The 19,632-nt window shown below is 38.9% G+C and overlaps 1 protein-coding gene across 8 annotated transcripts in view; it reads left to right on the plus strand.

The window, feature by feature from the left end:
• Positions 1–19,632, plus strand: part of MYO16 (myosin XVI) — a 607,668-nt gene that overhangs the window by 531,986 nt on the left and 56,050 nt on the right. For 7 of the 8 annotated variants that reach the window (XM_073349543.1, XM_073349573.1, XM_073349518.1 and 4 more), the window contains 4 exons: positions 4,276–4,372; positions 10,875–11,121; positions 12,977–13,284; positions 16,659–17,858. In XM_073349543.1, the coding sequence (XP_073205644.1) occupies positions 4,276–4,372; positions 10,875–11,121; positions 12,977–13,284; positions 16,659–17,858 (1,852 nt within the window). The remainder of the gene's footprint in view (positions 1–4,275; positions 4,373–10,874; positions 11,122–12,976; positions 13,285–16,658; positions 17,859–19,632) is intronic. The other variant, XM_073349563.1, reaches the window with a different exon arrangement.

The following is a 19,632-nucleotide window of genomic DNA, read 5'->3' on the forward strand; positions in this document are numbered from 1 at the left end:
GATGTTCTAGATTAACTTCAGAAGATTCATTTCAAAGGTAGATCTATACAAAGCTCAATTAAAACTAAAGTAATCTCATGTTTCATGCCAACAATAGACGTTGTTTAAAGGTGTACTGACAGTAGAGTTGTCACATGTTGCAAAAAATTGTAAATAGTGTTTACGCAAATTTAAAAATGCATTTGCTTCAGTCATGATTGTGTCCCTTTTGGATTCACTTATAAAGCTCCATAGGCTTCTTTGAGCTTCCCATCTAATTATAAACTCATCCAGTCAGGGAATATCATCGAATCATAGAATATCATGGTTGGAAGGGACCTGAGGAGGTCATCTAGTCCAACCCCCTGCTCAAAGCAGGACCAATCCCCAACTAAATCATCCCAGCCAGGGCTTTGTCAAGCCTGACCTCCCTAGATAACCCATTCCAGTGCTTCATCACCCTCCTAGAGAAAAAGTTTTTCCTAATGTCCAACCTAAACCTCTCCCACTGCAACTTGAGACTATTACTCCTTGTTTCATCATCTGGTACCACTGAGAACAGTCTAGATCCTTCCTCTTCGGAACCCCCTTTCAGGTAGTTGAAAGCAGCTATCAAATCCCCCCTCATTCTTCTCTTCTGCAGACTAAATAATCCCAGTCCCCTCAGCCTCTCCTCATAAGTCATGAGTTCCAGCCCCCTAATCATTTTTGTTGCCCTCCGCTGGACTCTTTCCAATTTTCCACATCCTTCTTGTAGTGTGGGGCCCAAAACTGGACACAGTACTCCAGATGAGGCCTCACCAATGCTGAATAGAGGGAAATGATCACGTCCCTCGATCTGCTGGCAATGCTCTGTTATACTGTGTTTCTTATGAGACTAAGTGCAACTAACCAACAAATTTCATATATAAAGAGTTTTAAATTCTCAAAGTGAATTTTTCATGTTCAATCCAAAGGCTAAAAGAAAAATTGCAAAAACAAAAATGTGTTGAATAAATACAAGTGATGTACAAATTTGAGGAAGCGTTAGTCCGCTCATTCAGTCAGATATTTGCTTGTAGAAAAAGAGAGCAAATCATTTAGCATCAGCTGTTGGTAATACTCATCTTTTCAACAAAAATATATCCGCTGAAGTGAAAATGATAAACACAGGAAAGGGTCTATATTTTTGCATTATTATTTTAAATATTTTGGTAGTTAGGATCCTGTACATGTCCTGGTAATTTAAAATAGATCATCCCTGCCCTGAGGACTTTATAGCAGCATGGAAACAGGCACGAAAAGAGCGAAAGAAAGATGCTTAGAGGGTGGTTAGGAAGAAGAGTTGTGTGGAGCTATGGGGGTAATATGCAGAAATCAGAACAGGCACACAACTGTGCAGAGCCTTGAAACTGAGAATGAAAAGCTTCAATTTGATACAGAAGGCTAGTGGAAACCTTAGAAAGAAGGTAAAAAGAGGAAGTAACATAATCAGAGTAGAAGGAAAAGGTGATTTTAAGGGGTGTCATCATGCCCAACACTGGGGCCTCTGAGAAACACTCTAATACAAATAATAAATAATGATAATAATACTAGCAGAAGGATTTTGGATGAATGGAGTCAAGGAGTGAGAAGCAGGGAGACCAGAGAGAAGGAGGTTGCAGTAATCAAGGCAAGAAATGAGAACAGCATGGTAAATGTGTTGCCCATAGGGATAGAGAAGAAAAGAACAGGGGTTTGGGGCGGTGGGACTTGGTGGGGTGGAGTTTGAGAAGTTGATGATGAAGAACTTAGTGACAACCCATAGAACTTAGTGGCAAACTTGATGTGGTGGGAGAAGAGAGACGGCTTGTGGAGAGAGATATGTGGGCATGAGTGGCATAGAGATGATAGCTGAAGCCACGATAACATTTGAGGTTATCCAGAAAATAGTAGAGAAAAAAAGAAGAGGGGACCTGAGGACAGAGCCCTAAGGAAAGGCAGTAGAGACTGGCCAAGGAGTAATGGAGAAACCAAAAGAGACATGAAAGGTGCAAATCAGAGAATTAAGAGAACTGGGCAGGTATAGAATGATGAAAGTTTGGGGAGGAGGGAGAGATCAACTGTGCGAAGTCAGCTGATAAATCAAGGATAGCCCCATAGAGGAATGGCCTCATGGACTGCAGTATAAAGAGGTCACTAGAGACCATGGTAAGATCATTTTGGCTGAGTAAGGAAGTGGTGGTTGGATTTCTGTGGCTCAAGGAAAGGGCAGTCTTGCTTGTATAAGCAAGTATACTTGTATAGTAAAAGGTAGGGAGAAATGAGTCTGCAAATTCTATTGCAAATGAAAAGTAATTTTATTCCGCTTTGTGAAAGGAGTAACTATTCCAGAATAAAATCACTTGTATTCTGCAGTAGAGTATCTACATGGGACAATTATTCCAAAATAGCTATAGTGGAATAATTATTCCAGAATAGCTATGCTGAAGAATTTTCCCATGTAGACAAGGCCTAAGATTCTCTGTAGGTTTCTTACTAAAGCAGGTTTGGTGAAATGTAGTTCCCATCTCCCTCAAAAGGCTTAATTTACTATGATGATTGTGCATGAGAATGAAACAGATAGAAATTTTAGAAAAGAGTCTTTGCTTTTACAATGTCTATCCATCACTGGTGAAATTAGATAGAAGACTAACATTTATATGCTCAAATCAGAATTTAGATAACTCACCTATCATTTTCATCTGCAAAATTAGGGAGCTAAATTACTGAAGGCCACTTTGAACATTTGGTCTGAAACACCAATCTCCATGAAGTCACAGGAATGGAAGAATGGCCTAAACCATTTCTGAATTTGGTTTTAAGTTTCTAGACTTGATTTATATTTAATAGTTTAGCATAGTTCATTATTATCAGTGACATATATCTGTGAGTAGTGGTCAGATAGAAAACAGTTAGTTGAAGAAAGTGTGCACATTTCCTTGCTAATACCTGTGTCTCAGGTTTATACTACAATGAGTAGATATTGTATAAAGTGTCACACCAGTTTCCTGCCAAAAATTGTGAGCAATTTCAAAAATGAAAGACAGCACACTGTGCAGTAATAAACATTGAGCAACTATCCTCTGAAACTTTCTGGGAATGCAACAAACATAATGAAACAAAACAAATGAATAGCTAGGTGGTATCTACAGCATGAACAGTGAATCTTGACAATTTTGGACCTCCCCTTCCCACAACACACACATAAACCAAAGCAAGCAACATAGTGTAAGTTAATGAAGCCACCACAACTGTAAATTTGGTTTTGTGAATATCATATTCTTCCAGATATTTAGGAATTTTTACAGGAAATATCATACTGGATTACATGGGAGATTTGAAACTGTTGGTTTGTTTCATCATTGCGTACTGACATTTCTTTACTTTGGTTTTAGGCATGTCCAGCACTGAATCATTGTTTAAATTATTTAATCAGAGTTTTGCACATGCTTTTATTAACTGACTGTAGATTTTGTTGAAATCAAACAGCAGTATAGTAGTATGCTAATTCTGTAACCTTGGCTGCGTATATGGGGTATTCTGAAGAAAGCACAACATAAGTTGCAATATCTTCTGTGTTTTGTCAGCTTATGATGATTTGAGCTTTTTTGTCCATTTGTACAAAGGTTGTTTTTTCAAATTCTGCTGTCAGTCACACAAAGGCATCCCCACAGAAAATATTTTCAATGGGGCTGCACTGGTGTAACAGGCCTGTAGGCTACAAACAAGTAAAATTTGGAATAATTTGTGCAATTATTGCCAGACTTGTACAAATTAATCAATACACCTATTAACCATACAGGTTGAATAGCAATCCCAGCAGCAAAAGGAGCTATATTCTTCATCGTTAAGCATAGCTCACTGAGTGCTTGTGTCTTCTTTAAAATTCTAAGTAGCAAAGAAATGCTTCTTCCACAAAAGTCCTGAGAAGAAAATAGCATATGAGGCAACTCTTACTTAATCATTTCTCCCGTTTTCTCAGTAATCACTGTTTGTAAAGACGCAGATTTTTTAAGGCTGCTAGAAAGAAATATCTTTGAAAGAGGTACATAAAAAGAACTGCTAAGGATTTTTTGTATTGTCTGTGCATGTTCGGAAAGTTTCAAAAGCAAGGTGTTTCCTTGTGGTCTTATAAATGGAAGGGAAAAGCACCAGATACAGGTATTGTGACTATTTTAAGTTTTTGATCTCATCTCAACCATTTGCTAGATGCTTTATGTGTGATCATTATTTATCTATTATCATTTTGCCCTTTTTTTCTTGATGGTAAAGGTTTCTCTGCTGTTTGTATTTTAGATAGGAGTCCAAAAAGTATTTCTAAAGTACTGGCAAGTTGACCATCTCAATGATTTGCGCCTTCAGCTGCAGAGGAAAATTATAACTTGTCAAAAAGGTAACAATTACAGAACTATAATTTTTGTACATTGAGTGCAAGAGCATTTTGTGATATGGGAGTTTTCTCTTCCCTGATTAGTTATTGCATTTGTCAAGGTTCCTCCCCCACTCTGAACTCTAGGGTACAGATGTGGGGACCTGCATGAAAAACCTCCTAAGATTATCTTTACCAGCTTAGGTCAAAACTTCCCCAAGGTACAAAATATTCCACCCTTTGTCCTTGGATTGGCCGCTACCACCACCAAACTAATACTGGTTACTGGGGAAGAGCTGTTTGGACGCGTCTTTCCCCCCAAAATACTTCCCAAAACTTTGCACCCCACTTCCTGGACAAGGTTTGGTAAAAAGCCTCACAAATTTGCCTAGGTGACTACAGACGCAGACCCTTGGATCTTAAGAACAATGAACAATGAACAATCCTCCTAACACTTGCACCCCCCCTTTTCTGGGAAATGTTGGATAAAAAGCCTCACCAATTTGCATAGGTGACCACAGACCCAAACCCTTGGATCTGAGAACAATGAAAAAGCATTCAGTTTTCTTACAAGAAGACTTTTAATAAAAATAGTAGTAAATAGAAATAAAGAAATCCCCCCCTGTAAAATCAGGATGGTAGATACCTTACAGGGTAATTAGATTCAAAAACATAGAGAATCCCTCTAGGCAAAACCTTAAGTTACAAAAAAGATACACAGACAGAAATAGTTATTCTATTCAGCACAGTTCTTTTCTCAGCCATTTAAAGAAATCATAATCTAACACGTACCTAGCTAGATTACTTACTAAAAGTTCTAAGACTCCATTCCTGGTCTATCCCCGACAAAGACAGACTATAGACAGACACACAGACCCTTTGTTTCTCTCCCTCCTCCCAGCTTTTGAAAGTATCTTGTCTCCTCATTGGTCATTTTGGTCAGGTGCCAGCGAGGTTACCTTTAGCTTTTTAACCCTTTACAGGTGAGAGGAGCTTTCCCCTGGCCAGGAGGGATTTCAAAGGGGTTTACCCTTCCCTTTATATTTATGACAGCATTTGACAGATTTCCAAACAATTCCACCTCCAACTAACAACTACAGATTTTTTAGAAGTCCAGACTAACATTGTTAACAAGTGCACCTTTTGACTGACAAACCCAGTTTGAGTTCTAGTTGTTGGCTGCAATTAAAACTAAATGCTCCTTTATCAGTTCTTTTTTTATCAATGCTTCTTGTTTTTTAAAGAGCAGACAATATTTCTAGGATTTAAGTGTTTTTAATATCACTCTTAATTCCCCACTATAACAAATAGAAGATGCAAACTTTTTTAATATTTACATATATCTTTCATCCATAAAACAGCTACTTTTAATGCTACTAATTTAGGGTGTTGGTTGTCTTTATTTTGTTCTCATTTGCTGTATCTTACATATTTTCTTTTGGCTTGTTTTTTTTCTCTTTGACTTTTATGTTGGTGTCTTTACTAAGGTCATTTTGACATTTTTGGCACACTTTTTGAAGAGATACTATCGACTGTCTCCTGATTTCCTGTAGTTTCTGTTCTATTTCCAATCAGAATCTCAAATAACTATTTCAAATGCGAATATTGCTTTGTATAAAGCAGCTTCCTTCACGCTATACATTATGTATTTAGTTGGCTTGTAGCATCAACAATTCACATTAACACTTTTTTTAAAAAAAGCTGACTCAGTAGACAGAAGTATGTCTTGGTTTTACAGTTGTCACGTAGTTGGCTAAAAATGTCCTGGATATTTATTTATTTTTAAAAAACCTATCACTTTAACGATCTGTTCTTCACTAAATGGGGGTTGTAGAGAGAAAGCAGGGGAAAGAGAGAGAACACTTGAAGCAAGGGGAACAAAGTCATCTGTGTGGAAATAATAATAGGAATTAATAATGTTTCAGGTTTTGGAGGATGTTAGTTTACACAGGCCCCCATTCAACAAGGTATTGAAGCACATGTCTAACTTTAAATGCAATTAGCCCGATTGCCTCCACACATTTATCTGCATTAGAAAAGCAAAACTGGTTCATTCAGCTTTCTCTCTCATGCTGACTACCAAGAAAAGTTGAAAAACTGCACCTTATTGTATCTAGTTTGAACTCAATGACCATTAATATTCCACTTCACCACAAAGTAGACCTTCCTCAGCTGCCATAATAACGAGGTTTACAAGACATCTGCAAAGTTTAATCCTAAATAAGGAGGATGGATGCTTCCTTAGCTCCCCACAAAATTCAGTTTCTTGGCCTCTTGTTTCCAGCCTCCAGATTTGACTTCCATTTAAAAATTCACTTTCTCAGGAACAGTATTTAGAAAGCTCTCACCTATTATGGGGCAGATTTTGCCTGTCTTTACACACGTGTGGAGAAGTCTGAGGAAGCTGATGGAATAAAGAACATTCCTGTCCCACAGATGGCTTGAGTAAGGCCCAGGCAGACTTCCTCCACCCGTGCATCAGCCTGCAAAGTAAGCTGTACTCCACAAATAGGTGTAGTTGCAATTATGTAACAACTGCAAGCCCAGGAGCTTTGAGAGGTTTAGAATGCCTTCTGCTCCTCCCCAAGAGGCAGTATGACTCAACATGACCTTACATAGGCCCTTCTCCCCTAGAATAAATGGATCCCACCGAGTCTCCTGACAGCCACACAAGGGGTAGGGTACTCTTAGGCTGATGGACATCAGTCTTGTTGTACTTCAAGCCAGAGATCTTTTGAAGCTAAAGACATGTCTTTTTCTTTATGACATGTTGATTAAGGGCATAATGCAACGGCATCAAATACCAGTCATGACATTAGATTGTACAGAACAGACTCAAATCTGTAGACATGGACAATCTCTAATAGGTAATCTAGTCTTGAAATGGGTAAAGTGAAGTTTTACATTTATTTATTCAAATGTAGTCATTGTGCCTATCTCAGATTCAAAGCACAGTATAAAATGTATATCATTTTTATAAAATATTATAACAGAGCACCTCAGAGTTCTCCAAAAGAAAAACAGCCCTCATACAAAAATCTTATACATCATCCCATACATCATCCATCCAAATCTTTCCAGTCATCCCCTCAGTAATTTTCCACCCTGCCTTCAACAAAGGCCTGAGAAAACAGGTAAGTCTTTCATCATGTGTTGATAGGTCACCAAGCCCAGACTGTAGTGGAGAAAGGAGGTAAACAACTTAAACAGCCAAGTATCCCTCCCTGAAAATTGCCACCAGACCCATCCCAGATAAACCAGAAGTTGTGAGCTCAAGTACTTCAGATTATCACAGTACATTTGTACTTCAGTGTCCAAGTACGGCAGCTACCCAGGAGCAGTTCTGATCACTCTGAATCAACTACAGAACTGATTGGAGGACTGAGGGAAAAGCTAATTATCCTTTAGTTTTTCCATCATGATCCAGCCAAAGTATGAATTAATGTATCTGTGTATGGAAGCCAAATCCACAACCTGCCACAATTTCCACACATCAATCTTTGTACCAAAGGGAAACCCTCAAGAATCAGGTACACCTCTGGCCTTGGAGATTCTGGACCTCAAATATTTTAGGTGGCCAACATAAATGAGGAAAGCAATGCAGTAAGGACTACATTATGAACAGTAGAGCCTGCCAAAAGATGACACTTGTATTTTGCTTCCAATTGGAGGTTTCAAAATTTGTTTTCGTTCTGCATTGGAATGAAAGCAAAAACTCTCAAACATTTTAATGAAGACAGAATTTTGTTGAAATGTCCGTTTTTGGATTGAAACCAGATCTGTTCAATTCAGAAAGTTTGTGGAAGGCGGTGTGGGTGGAGAAAGTCTTTCTCTCTGTCTTCTCAATGAACTTAGTCAAAACCGATACATCTCTGCCTCAGTGAAACAGCATATTTCATCAAAAATATTATGACCAGCATGTCAATTTCAGTTTCCCATCCTCTGTCAGTCCTGCTAACAATCATAATGGAGATTTATCCAGCACAAATATATTTCTTATCCTCTGCCATTGGTTCACTTTTGCTTTATTTATCTTTAAAAAAATAAAACAAAAATATCTAAAACAAAGTTAAAAAGGTTTCAGAGCTTTAGAGATATGGTGTTTTCTTCAAGATGATTTAGGATTTTCTGCTTAAATGTTTAGCAAATATCCCATTTGCTCTGAAAATATGTTTCAGAAAGTACAGCAGGTGAAGGAACAATTCTGTATCATTAAGCTCTTTCAATATTGTGTATTTGAGAGCAGTGAACTCTCCTAGATTATGTTCTGTGCATGTATTCATTACCTCCTCAACACCAGCATTTTATGAGTTCAGATTCAGTAATGTGTGTGTCAAATATGAAGCCTCTCATAAAATTGTCAAAAGAAAATTCACTATTAATTTCCTTTTGAACTAAATAAGGTTAGTTCATTAATATTTCTGATGTTAAAGAAGTCAACTTTTATTATAAAATGTGGCTAGAGAGATTGAGACATGGTTGGCTACAATAATGGAAATGTAAACCCTCAAATTCCTCCATTATAAACATGCTTGAAATAGATAAGACTGGGTCAATTCAAACCCCAGTGAATTTTGGACACAGAGAATATTGATATATTCACATTAACCTTTCCTGCATTTCAAGCAATTAAACACTGAGCATCCCTAAGAAAATCTAATTATAAATATATAAACAAGGACAAGGAAGGTGATAGCAAATACCTTATGTTGCTCTCAGCTTTATCCTCTTTATTTTATTCAGTAACATTTTACATCCCTGGAACACATTTTTCCCGTAGATTAGTTTAGCATGACTGTTTTCTATTTCATTTTATACTATGGCATTCTTAAGAGCTAAATATTCAATTGTGCAATTAAAAAAAAAAGCCTTATGCTTTTTAGATTTTTGGCATGTCTTTACCTTAAAACCTTAACATCATATTTTTCATTGTTTTGGTGTTTTTTTCCCTTGACCTCAACATTGAATAAAGGCTGTGGTCAAATTTTGCTCACCTTACTCACAGGAATATTTCCGGTGGCTGTAATGGGACTAACTGCGTGAAGGAGATGAGTGAGATTTGACTCAATGTGGATATGTGTTCTTACTAGATGAAAGTCAAAGTGATAAAATCACCTAAATATTTCTCGCATCAGTTAAATAATCCTAAAACAGCTTCCTAGTGGGACACACTGCACTTCTAACCCTGGAAAAAGACGATACATGTGATTTTAATTTGTGACATTTTCATGAATGTAAAGAAAAACTTTATTTGGTGATTGTAGGGGTGTATTACATTTAAATATATGTATTTTATTTTATTTTATTTTTTCTCCCTGAAACCTTTACATTTTTACTATGGGGAACTAATGCACATGATTTTCAGGCAGAAGGACTTATGAAATAGTCCAAGCACTTTTTAAAATTCTCTAAAACATTTGTGAAATTGTTTCTTGTAAAGTGTGACATGTGTGTAGAATATACATGATGGTGGTGTAGTAGGAATATTTTAGTAACATAATTTTAAATGACGTGTATAACTCGCCTATGGCTTCATCACTCATGTGTAATGTGATCATCCCAAACTCATGCAAATAGACCTTTATGCACACTACGCTATCTGTTCCTTGTACTGTGTGTGTATATATACAATTTGATTTAGAATAAAATATCCACCCACAAACTCTGAGTATTCTGTTGATTATTTAAAATTACAAGTAAAGTACAATACAGTTCGCTCACTCTTCCTACTAAGCCACAGCACATACTCAATTATTACTGCCCCCATAGGTAGGCCAATAACTCCATCCACCCACCTCTCTTGGAACAACATATATCTAAAATAACAATTGTATCCAGATGTCCATATGAAAAACTCTAGTATTCAAAGGATGATACTGTTACATTACAAAGAATGTAAATATACATTCTTTATAATATATGGAACCCAGAGACTCTATCCCCTTAGACAGTTTTTATTAATCTCTTGTCATAGGTTGGGAGACTAAGAGTTTAATTTTTGTACATAATAAGGAGAGAAACATTGAATGAATGTAAGAAAAGGCTATTATCTCTTTTGCAATTGGACAGGTGCCAACATTGTTTCCCACTATGAGGAAGTTCACAAACTGTACATTCTATCATATAGAAAATTAGCACATTGTGAGCCAAATGATGTTTTAAATTTGTGCCATAATATTCTCCTCTCACACTCCCTAGAGTAAGCTTCATAGTGTGATATAAGCAAAGGGGAGAAAAATTGCCAGTGAAACTAAATACTGAGTAATGGTAACTCAAACTGGTAAATGAGTTTATTACTATGCCTCAGTTTAGGCATTGTTATTAGTGAGCAAAAAATGCATATTGTCCATTTTGGTATGCAATTGGTAGAGAAAGCCTAATATTTCTTTCTCCTTTTATAAAGGAATATTGCTAGATATTTATTCACACTATCCATTTTACAGCTGAATGCACAATAATATTAAGTTATTCATTGTTGAATTCTATCTTTCATTGATCTATATCTTTTTTTCTTCCATTATGGCAGTTGTAAGAGGATTTCTAGCTCGCCAGCGTTTGCTACAGAAGATGAGCATCAAACAGCAAGAGGTCACATCAATCAAAGGCTTTCTGCAGAATGCAGAGGATATGGGGCTGAAAGCATATGATGCTTTGGTCATTCAGAATGCTTCTGACATTGCTCGGGAAAATGACCAGCTCCGCAATGAAATGAATGCTGCTTATTGTAGGGAAAAGTTAGAGGTTAGAAACAGGCAAGAAGAAGCCCCCAAAAGGTAAGGAGGGAAAGCAACTTCTCTAACTGTAGGAATCAGTTTTCCTAAAGTTCTCAGTGCAGTCCATGCTAGTCATGGCAGTAATAATGCTCATATGTAAACTTGACTCTGGCTTCTTTAAATGTATGCTTAAATGACTCTTGGGTCTTCATTAAATACTTTTCTAGTTTGTAAAGCCAAATCAAGTAGTTAATTTTAGCTGCATAAAGCAACGATGTACAAGCTATCAGATTTAGGAGGTACCAGCACATACAATAACTATTGTTTAAATCTGTCAGACATTTTAGCATTTAAAAATAAATAGTGTTTCAGTATAAGTGAGATAGATTTTAAGTGAGACTTTTTAATAAATAAATAATACATAATAAATAATAATAATAATAACTCTAACTTAGAAAATTCAGCTGGATACGTGCCAAGATAACAGGAACAGCTATGAAGGCATAAAAAAGGCAGTGAAGTCCAGACTGAGAAATGTGCCTAATAGATTGCCAAGAGGATCTTTTCTTCTCATTTAAAAAAATCGCCTAACATTTAGCTTTAATTGGAAGTTTAATGAACCTATTCTAGCAAATCTAGCAAATATTCTAGCATCCATCCCTGTACAGATACCTGCATGGAGAGGTGGTTTTTGTAATAGAAACTTATTATCTGTGTCTATAACTCACTGATCATAGGAATGTTTATTTTTCCACAGAAGCTTGATTCCAGCTCATTGTATCTTATCAGAAACAGCTCCCCCTTGCCTCCGTTGACTCTGTCAGATGATTTTTATTGAAGTAAAAATGACAGTGGGTCTGTTTAATTAACTTCAGATATCCCAGTGATTAAATACTGAAGGAAATGCCTTTGTAGGAAAGACTGTAATTAAACATTACACTGAAAACAAATTATCCACTGAGCACCAAGCTTTCATCTTTAGCTATTTCATGTACTACATGGGCAGCTGGCTATATCCTGTAGTTGAATCCAGCTCTGCTGGTGATCTGCCATGCAGAAATACAATTATAAAAACAAATGCTGGAGAGCTTGTTTGTAAAGTTCTTGTACTGCCATCTTTTAGTTACTACAGTACGTTACTACACTGTATTACAAGGCTGGTTTTAGACATCTGGAAGGTGTCTTCAGTTACTTTTAATCTAAGTAACTCTTGCTTTTTAAGATTGAAGGACTTTGGTGCAGGGGGGTGGGGGGGAGGTCTAATTTTCACCAGCTTGTTGGAATTGAGCTAGCAACGTTATTTTCCAGTATATAATGGAAACTGCAGAGATTTTAAGTACAATCACTACAATAAGTTAGAAAAATCCAAAGTTGTGCTCAAAATGATAATAGAGGAAAGCTTAAACAAGAAGACTTGTGTTGGTGTTTTGGTAGGATATAACACAAAGCCCAATTCATCTGTTAAAAGGTTACAATATTTTGTACAACTAGAATTTCTAGTTGTCTTTTTTAGAAAACAGTGATGAAAGTTCAGCATTTGCTGCCTCAGTAACTTTCTATTAAAATGCATTTCCCAGAAATGATCATTCAGATTGAAATCCTAGCTCTTGATTGTGCTTAACAATCAAAGTGTGAACAATTCATTCAATGAATGTCTGATCAACAATATGAAAGTGCTTGAGGAAAGCTGTATTTGGGTGAAAAAGATCCAGTGTCCTCTTTTATCATAACACAGGAAATGGAAGAATGCTAGCAGCTTGATCTGGATTTGTTTGTCAGAAGATTACTACACACCCTCTAGGCACACCAGGGGTGTTGGAAGATTGTTTACCAAAAAGCCATTGTTATGTTTGCATGAACAGGTTCATTGTTATCATTTGAATAATGCATCTGGGCATCTTTTCTGTGTTTTCAGAGCTGAAGATAGGGGTGGGAAAGTCTCTGAGGACAGCTTTGCCGGCTGCCGAACGCCTAAGCATTTTCATTCCAGTTCTGTGCCTGTCCCCATGGCAGTGGATGTCTTGGTACATTCTGTGGCTGGATCATCCATCAGATCCCCCTCCCTGCACTCTGTGTTCAGCATGGATGATAGTAATACCCTGCCATCACCAAGGAAACAGCCTCCTCCCAAACCAAAGAGGGACCCCAACACACGACTGAGCGCTTCATACGAGGCCGTTAGCGCTTGCCTGTCGGCAGCTTCTAAGGAAACAGCTAATGAAGGTTAGGCAGAAAGGAAGTAACCCACACAAACATTGATCTTTTGACTCTGAATCTTTAAAACATTTTCAGATGCCTTCATAAAGTCTCATTTCCTTAGAATTTCTTCAGTGGCAGTAAATAAAATTGCCAATTTATCAGTAATTTCTAAATCAGAAAATAACTATTCATTTGTTCTAATTTCCTAGTTTGTCAACAACAAAAAACTATTTACAGAGTTCTCCCTGGAGATAAGTGAGCTGTGTCAATTTTAGCCATTCTGCCCTATTAACTATTTTATTTTACCTTTTAAACAGTGTTATAATTCTTTTGACAGCTAAAGTAGAACATTTTGAATGTTGAATTTTACCAGGTTAGCTCTAAATTATCTACTCTTTTTCTCCACATTAATATGAAGGCACAAGAATAAACCACACCAGAGAGCGTCACTTTAGTTGTGAGTTAAGTGACTTATATGAGAATTCACATGTGGTGAACTTGGATGTAATGGTACGCAGATCATACTGAAATAGAATGAAAGTCCACAAATGTTTCAAAGCATTCAGTGTGTAAACTGCAATTCTGATTAAAGTAGTCTTGCTCCCTTGCCTTCTTCAAATTAAAGAGGAAGAAATGCTTTTCACTCTCCCTTGTTAAGCCTGAGTAATCAGATTTTGCCTGGAGGCTAGCAGTTCCTTCCTCTGCTGCAATCGGGGTGGGAAATAATGTACAACCACTCTGTAGCCACTAGTATGGTGGCTAGAGGCCCTGCATGTCCTCTTTGCCTGATAATTTAGGTTGATGTGTCTATGTCAGATCTATTTCCATCTTTCCTATCCTCCTTCTGGCCCATCCACCCCTGAAACCGCTCCTTGTGTTCCAGAGGGGAGAGAAGCAGTTAAAGGATGGAGAGTTCCAGTCCATGTTTGAGGCTTTCTATCCCAGTTCAGTGAAACTGCAGCAGTTGCACAGTGTTTGGGCCTTCTGTATCCAGCAGTGCTAGGGAGGAATCATTTATCTACAATCAAATGGTTCTTTGAAATAATGACAATTTTTATTTATGTTAATGTTAGTGTATATGTAAAAAGAACAGGAGTACTTGTGGCACCTTAGAGATTAAGAAATTTATTAGAGCATAAGCTTTCGTGGGCTACAGCCCACTTCATTGGATGCATAGAATGGAACGTATAGTAAGAAGATATATATACATACATACAGATAAGTTGGAAGTTACCATACAAACTGTGAGAGGCTAATTAGTTAGGATGAGCTATTATCAGCAGGAGAAAAAATCTTTTCTCGTGATAATCAAGATGGCCCATTTAGACAGTTGACAAGAAGGTGTGAGGATATTTAACTTTAGGGAAATAGATTCAATATGTGTAACGACCCAGCCACTCCTATTCAAACCCAAGTTAATGGTATCTAGTTTGCATATTAATTCAAGCTCAGCAGTTTCTCGATGGAGTCTGTTTTTGAAGCTTTTCTGTTGCAAAATTGCCACCCTTAAATCTTTTACTGAGTGGCCAGAGAGGTTGAAATGTTCTCCAACTGGTTTTTGAATGTTATGATTCCTGATGTCAGATTTGTGTCCATTTATTCCTTTGCGTAGAGACTGTCCGGTTTGGCCAATGTACATGGCAGAGGGGCATTGCTGGCACATGATGGCATATATCACATTGGTAGATGTGCAGGTGAACGAGCCCCTGATGGCATGGCTAATGTGATTAGGTCCTATGATGGTATCACTTGAATAAATATGTGGACAGAGTTGGCATCGGGCTTTGTTGCAAGGATAGGTTCCTGGGTTAGTGTTTTTGGTGTGTGGTTGCTGGAGAGTATTTGCTTCAGGTTGGGGGGCTGTCTGTAAGTGAGGACTGGTCTGTCTGCCAAGATCTGTGAGAGTGAGGGATCATTTTTCAGGATAGGTTGTAAATCTTTGATGATGCGCTGGAGAGGTTTTAGTTGGGGGCTGAAGGTGACAGCTAGTGGTGTTCTGTTATTTTCTTTGTTGGGCCTGTCCTGTACTAGGTGACTTCTGGGTACTCTTCTGGCTCTGTCAATCTGTTTTTTCACTTCAGCAGGTGAGTATTGTAGTTTTAAGAATGCTTGGTAGAGATCTTGTAGGAGTTTGTCTCTGTCTGAGGGATTGGAGCAAATCTGGTTGTATCTTAGAGCTTGGCTGTAGACAATGGATCGTGTGGTGTGTCCTGGTATAGCAGTCATTGGTTTCCCGTATAGGGTGGTGTTTATGTGACCATCGCTTATTAGCACCGTAGTGTCCAGGAAATGGACCGCTTGTGTGGATTGGTCTAGGCTGAGGTTGATGGTGGGATGGAAATTTTTGAAATCATGGTGGAATTCTTCAAGGGCTTCTTTTCCATGGGTCCAGGTGATGAAGATGTCATCAGTGTAGCACAAGTAGAGTAGGGTTCTTAGGGGACGAGAGCTAAGGAAGTGTTGTTCTAAGTCAGCCATAAAAATGTTAGCGTACTGTGGGGCCATCTGGGTACACATAGCAGTGCCTCTGACTTGAAGGTATATATTGTCCCCAAATGTGAAATAGTTGTGGGTGAGGACAAAGTCACAAAGGTCAGGCACCAGGTTTTCCGTGGCATTATCGGGGATATTGTTCCTGATAGCTTGTAGTCCATCTTTGTGTGGAAAGTTGGTGTAGAGGGCTTCTACATCCATAGGTGCCAGGAGGGTGTTTTCTGGAAGATCACTGATGGATTGTAGTTTCCTCAGAAAGTCAGGGAAAGTGTATATGTACTAATTTATAAGTCACCTAGCATCTTTGAAGGTACATGGGCTAAATAAATGTGAAATTATTGAAGCAGATTCTTTACTTTGCCCAAGTTCTGATGGGAATGACAGATTGGAGGTCTGTCCAATGAGGCAGCTATAGCTCCATGATTCTCTACCCCAAGTGGAGCCTGGGGCTACTCTAACTGGTGACAGCTAGCCAGGATTCTAAGGGATCAATTACCAGTGGAGCATAGCCCCTGGCATGCCATCCACTTCCCCTCCTGCACCACAGGCTGTGAGGAGGGTAACTACAACCTGGTTATGCCAGCTCTAAACCTTTGAGAGAATGTCCTCCCTCATGTTCCGGTATTACTGATTACTTTGATGACTAAACTTTAATACTACTGATAGCAAGGCAAGATTCCATCTCTTCACCTCCAATGATAGAGGCCAGTGGTTTTTGAAGCAGAAAGTCCCGAGTCTTATCTCTTATTCCATATGTGTGTGAGTTAGCTTTTGACCAGAGCTCATTACAATACCTTGAATGCTATCGAATTAAGGTTTAAGTACAAAACCTTTGTAAGCCGTTATCTTGCAGAAGACTCAAGACCTTGATCTGTTGTTAATATATATATATATTTCCCTTTCAGTATTGACCCGACCAAGGCCACACAGTGATGATTATAGCACCATGAAAAAGATTCCTCCCAGAAAGCCAAAAAGAAGTCCCAACACAAAGCTCAGTGGCTCTTATGAAGAGATATCTGGCCAAAAGCCTGGGGATGTGAAACATTCAAATGTAGTATCTAAAACAGGTGGTCATGACATTATGACAATACAAAGAGCAGCTTCTACTGATGGGCCACATCACAGCACGTTGAGTTTGTGTATGTCACAGGAAGAGGAGGAAACTGAGCCGGTGTATATTGAAATGGTAGGGAATGCTATGATGAATAGTTCTGCTGAACCAGAAAGCCCAGACCAAGGAGAGTCTGTTTATGAAGAGATGAAATATTTTTTACCGGAAGAAGGCAGCAATGGTAATGGGATGGTTCCATTAGTGACCAGATCTCCTCCACTATTGTTTGAGAGCAAAAACTCTGTACCAGTTGAAGAACTTGATGCAAATAATCAAGCAGCCTTGGGCTATAAAGACTCTTATGACATTCCAGCCCCTTTCCCAAACTTGCTTCCCCATAGGCCCCCACTTCTTGTGTTTCCTCCAACCCCTGTAACATGCTCACCTGCTTCTGATGAATCACCCCTAACACCACTAGAAGTGAAAAAGCTTCCTGTCCTGGAAACAAATCTAAAATACCCTGTGCAGTCAGAGGGTTCAAGTCCTCTATCCCCACAGTATTCCAAAAACCAGAAAGGGGAGAATGAAAGGCCTTCATCCCCAGGTTTGGCTGTATTTAATGTTTCAAGCAGAGTATCTCCTCCTTCAACTCCTCCTCCTCCTCTCCCTCCCCCACCTCCTCCTATGCCCCCATCTGTTTCCTATCGACCTTCTTCACATTTTACTTTCCCCCTAGAGACTTGTGCTACTTTTCTGGTTAATACAGGGAAAACAGGAACAAACTCAGATCCATCAAAAGTACCTCAGAGACCAAGTCCTGTTCAAGTTGAAGGTTCATCTTCCCCATTCTCCAAGCTGCCTTACTCCCCAGGAAAGGTGGTAAGATCTGAGCACAGGAAATCAAACTCCAACTCATCATCTACACTTCCATACAGCCCTACAAACACAAGACCCTTGACCAGTCCCCTTGATGAGTTAACTAGCTTGTTCAACTCAGGACGGAGTATGCTTCGAAAGTCTGCGGCAGGAAGAAAGATTAGGGAGCCTGAAGGTAAGCTTGATTGGAATGCTTCACCTTACTATGTGTTCTTTCTGCATAAACTCAGTTGACAATATCTGTACCACAATATTTGTGCCAGTTCTCTTGGTTGTGGTATTAAATTTAAAAGTGAACTGAAAAGCACTGGTAAGTAAGTAACTCTTCTGTCACACTGTCAGAACTGCACCTTCACCAACTATGCCAGCCTCCAGCATCCACTTCCCCCACAAATGTCCTCATGCTTTCTTCCACACTCATGCTTATGCAGTGAATACACTCCCTTTGTTCCATCAGCTCCCTCTCCAAGTCCCACTCTGCCACCACCTACATGAACTCTGCTAACTGATTGTGGCTAAGGTAGGCTAGGTAATGATTTTTGTCTTGGGGCAGTCTGAGATATCTGATACTTTTTTTTTATTCGTATAGTACAAAGCAAAAGAGGAAAATGTATATTTTTACACAAACATTGCATAGGTTTTTGTGTTTCCCACTCTCCTGTCCTCCATGTGCCACTTATCCTCTTGAATGTAAGCTCTTTGTGGAACAGATATTGTCCACCTTTGTGTTTGTACTGCACCTAGCATAATGTGGTCCTCTTCCTGATGGAGGCTCTGTGAAGTATGGAAATATAGGTATTTAATAATAATAACTAGATTATTTTAAGATCCCAACTATTAAGAGAACATATGTATAGAATTAAATTACAAAAATACTTACATTCTAAACAAAAGACCACAAACAGATCTCAAAATTACTCAGCATAACATATCTGGAGAACCAGTATGGTCTTTTCAATTTGTTGGCTAACTGCCAGACTGATGTGTGTGTGTACGTGTGCATGGGCATCACAACATGGGGAATAGATGGCCAGCCCTCTGTGGAGAAAGAGGTGGTTAGGGACTATTTAGAAAAGCTGGATGTGCACAAGTCCATGGGGCCGGACGAGTTGCATCCGAGAGTGCTAAAGGAACTGGCGGCTGTGATTGCAGGGCCATTGGCCATTATCTTTGAAAACTCGTGGCGAAGGGGGGAAGTCCCGGATGACTGGAAAAAAGCTAATGTAGTGCCAATCTCTAAAAAAGGGAAGAAGGAGGATCCTGGGAACTACAGGCCAGTCAGCCTCACTTCAGTCCCCGGAAAAATCATGGAGCAGGTCCTCAAAGAATCAATCCTGAAGCACTTACATGAGAGGAAAGTGATCAGGAACAGTCAGCATGGATTCACCAAGGGCAAGTCATGCCTGACTAATCTAATCGCCTTCTATGATGAGATTACTGGTTCTGTGGATGAAGGGAAAGCAATGGATGTATTGTTTCTTGACTTTAGCAAAGCTTTTGACACGGTCTCCCACAGTATTCTTGTCAGCAAGTTAAAGAAGTACGGGCTGGATGAATGCACAATAAGGTGGGTAGAAAGTTGGCTAGATTGTCGGGCTCAACGGGTAGTGATCAATGGCTCCATGTCTAGTTGGCAGCCGGTGTCAAGTGGAGTGCCCCAGGGGTCGGTCCTGGGGCCGGTTTTGTTCAATATCTTCATAAATGATCTGGAGGATGGTGTGGATTGCGCTCTCAGCAAATTTGCAGATGATACTAAACTGGGAGGAGTGGTAGATACGCTGGAGGGCAGGGATAAGATACAGAGGGACCTAGACAAATTGGAGGATTGGGCCAAAAGAAATCTGATGAGATTCAATAAGGATAAGTGCAGGGTCCTGCACTTAGGACGGAAGAACCCAATGCACAGCTACAGACCGAATGGCTAGGCAGCAGTTCTGCGGAAAAGGACC

The sequence above is a fragment of the Lepidochelys kempii genome, chromosome 1, assembly GCF_965140265.1.
Source record: "Lepidochelys kempii isolate rLepKem1 chromosome 1, rLepKem1.hap2, whole genome shotgun sequence".
NCBI classification, from domain to species: domain Eukaryota; kingdom Metazoa; phylum Chordata; order Testudines; family Cheloniidae; genus Lepidochelys; species Lepidochelys kempii.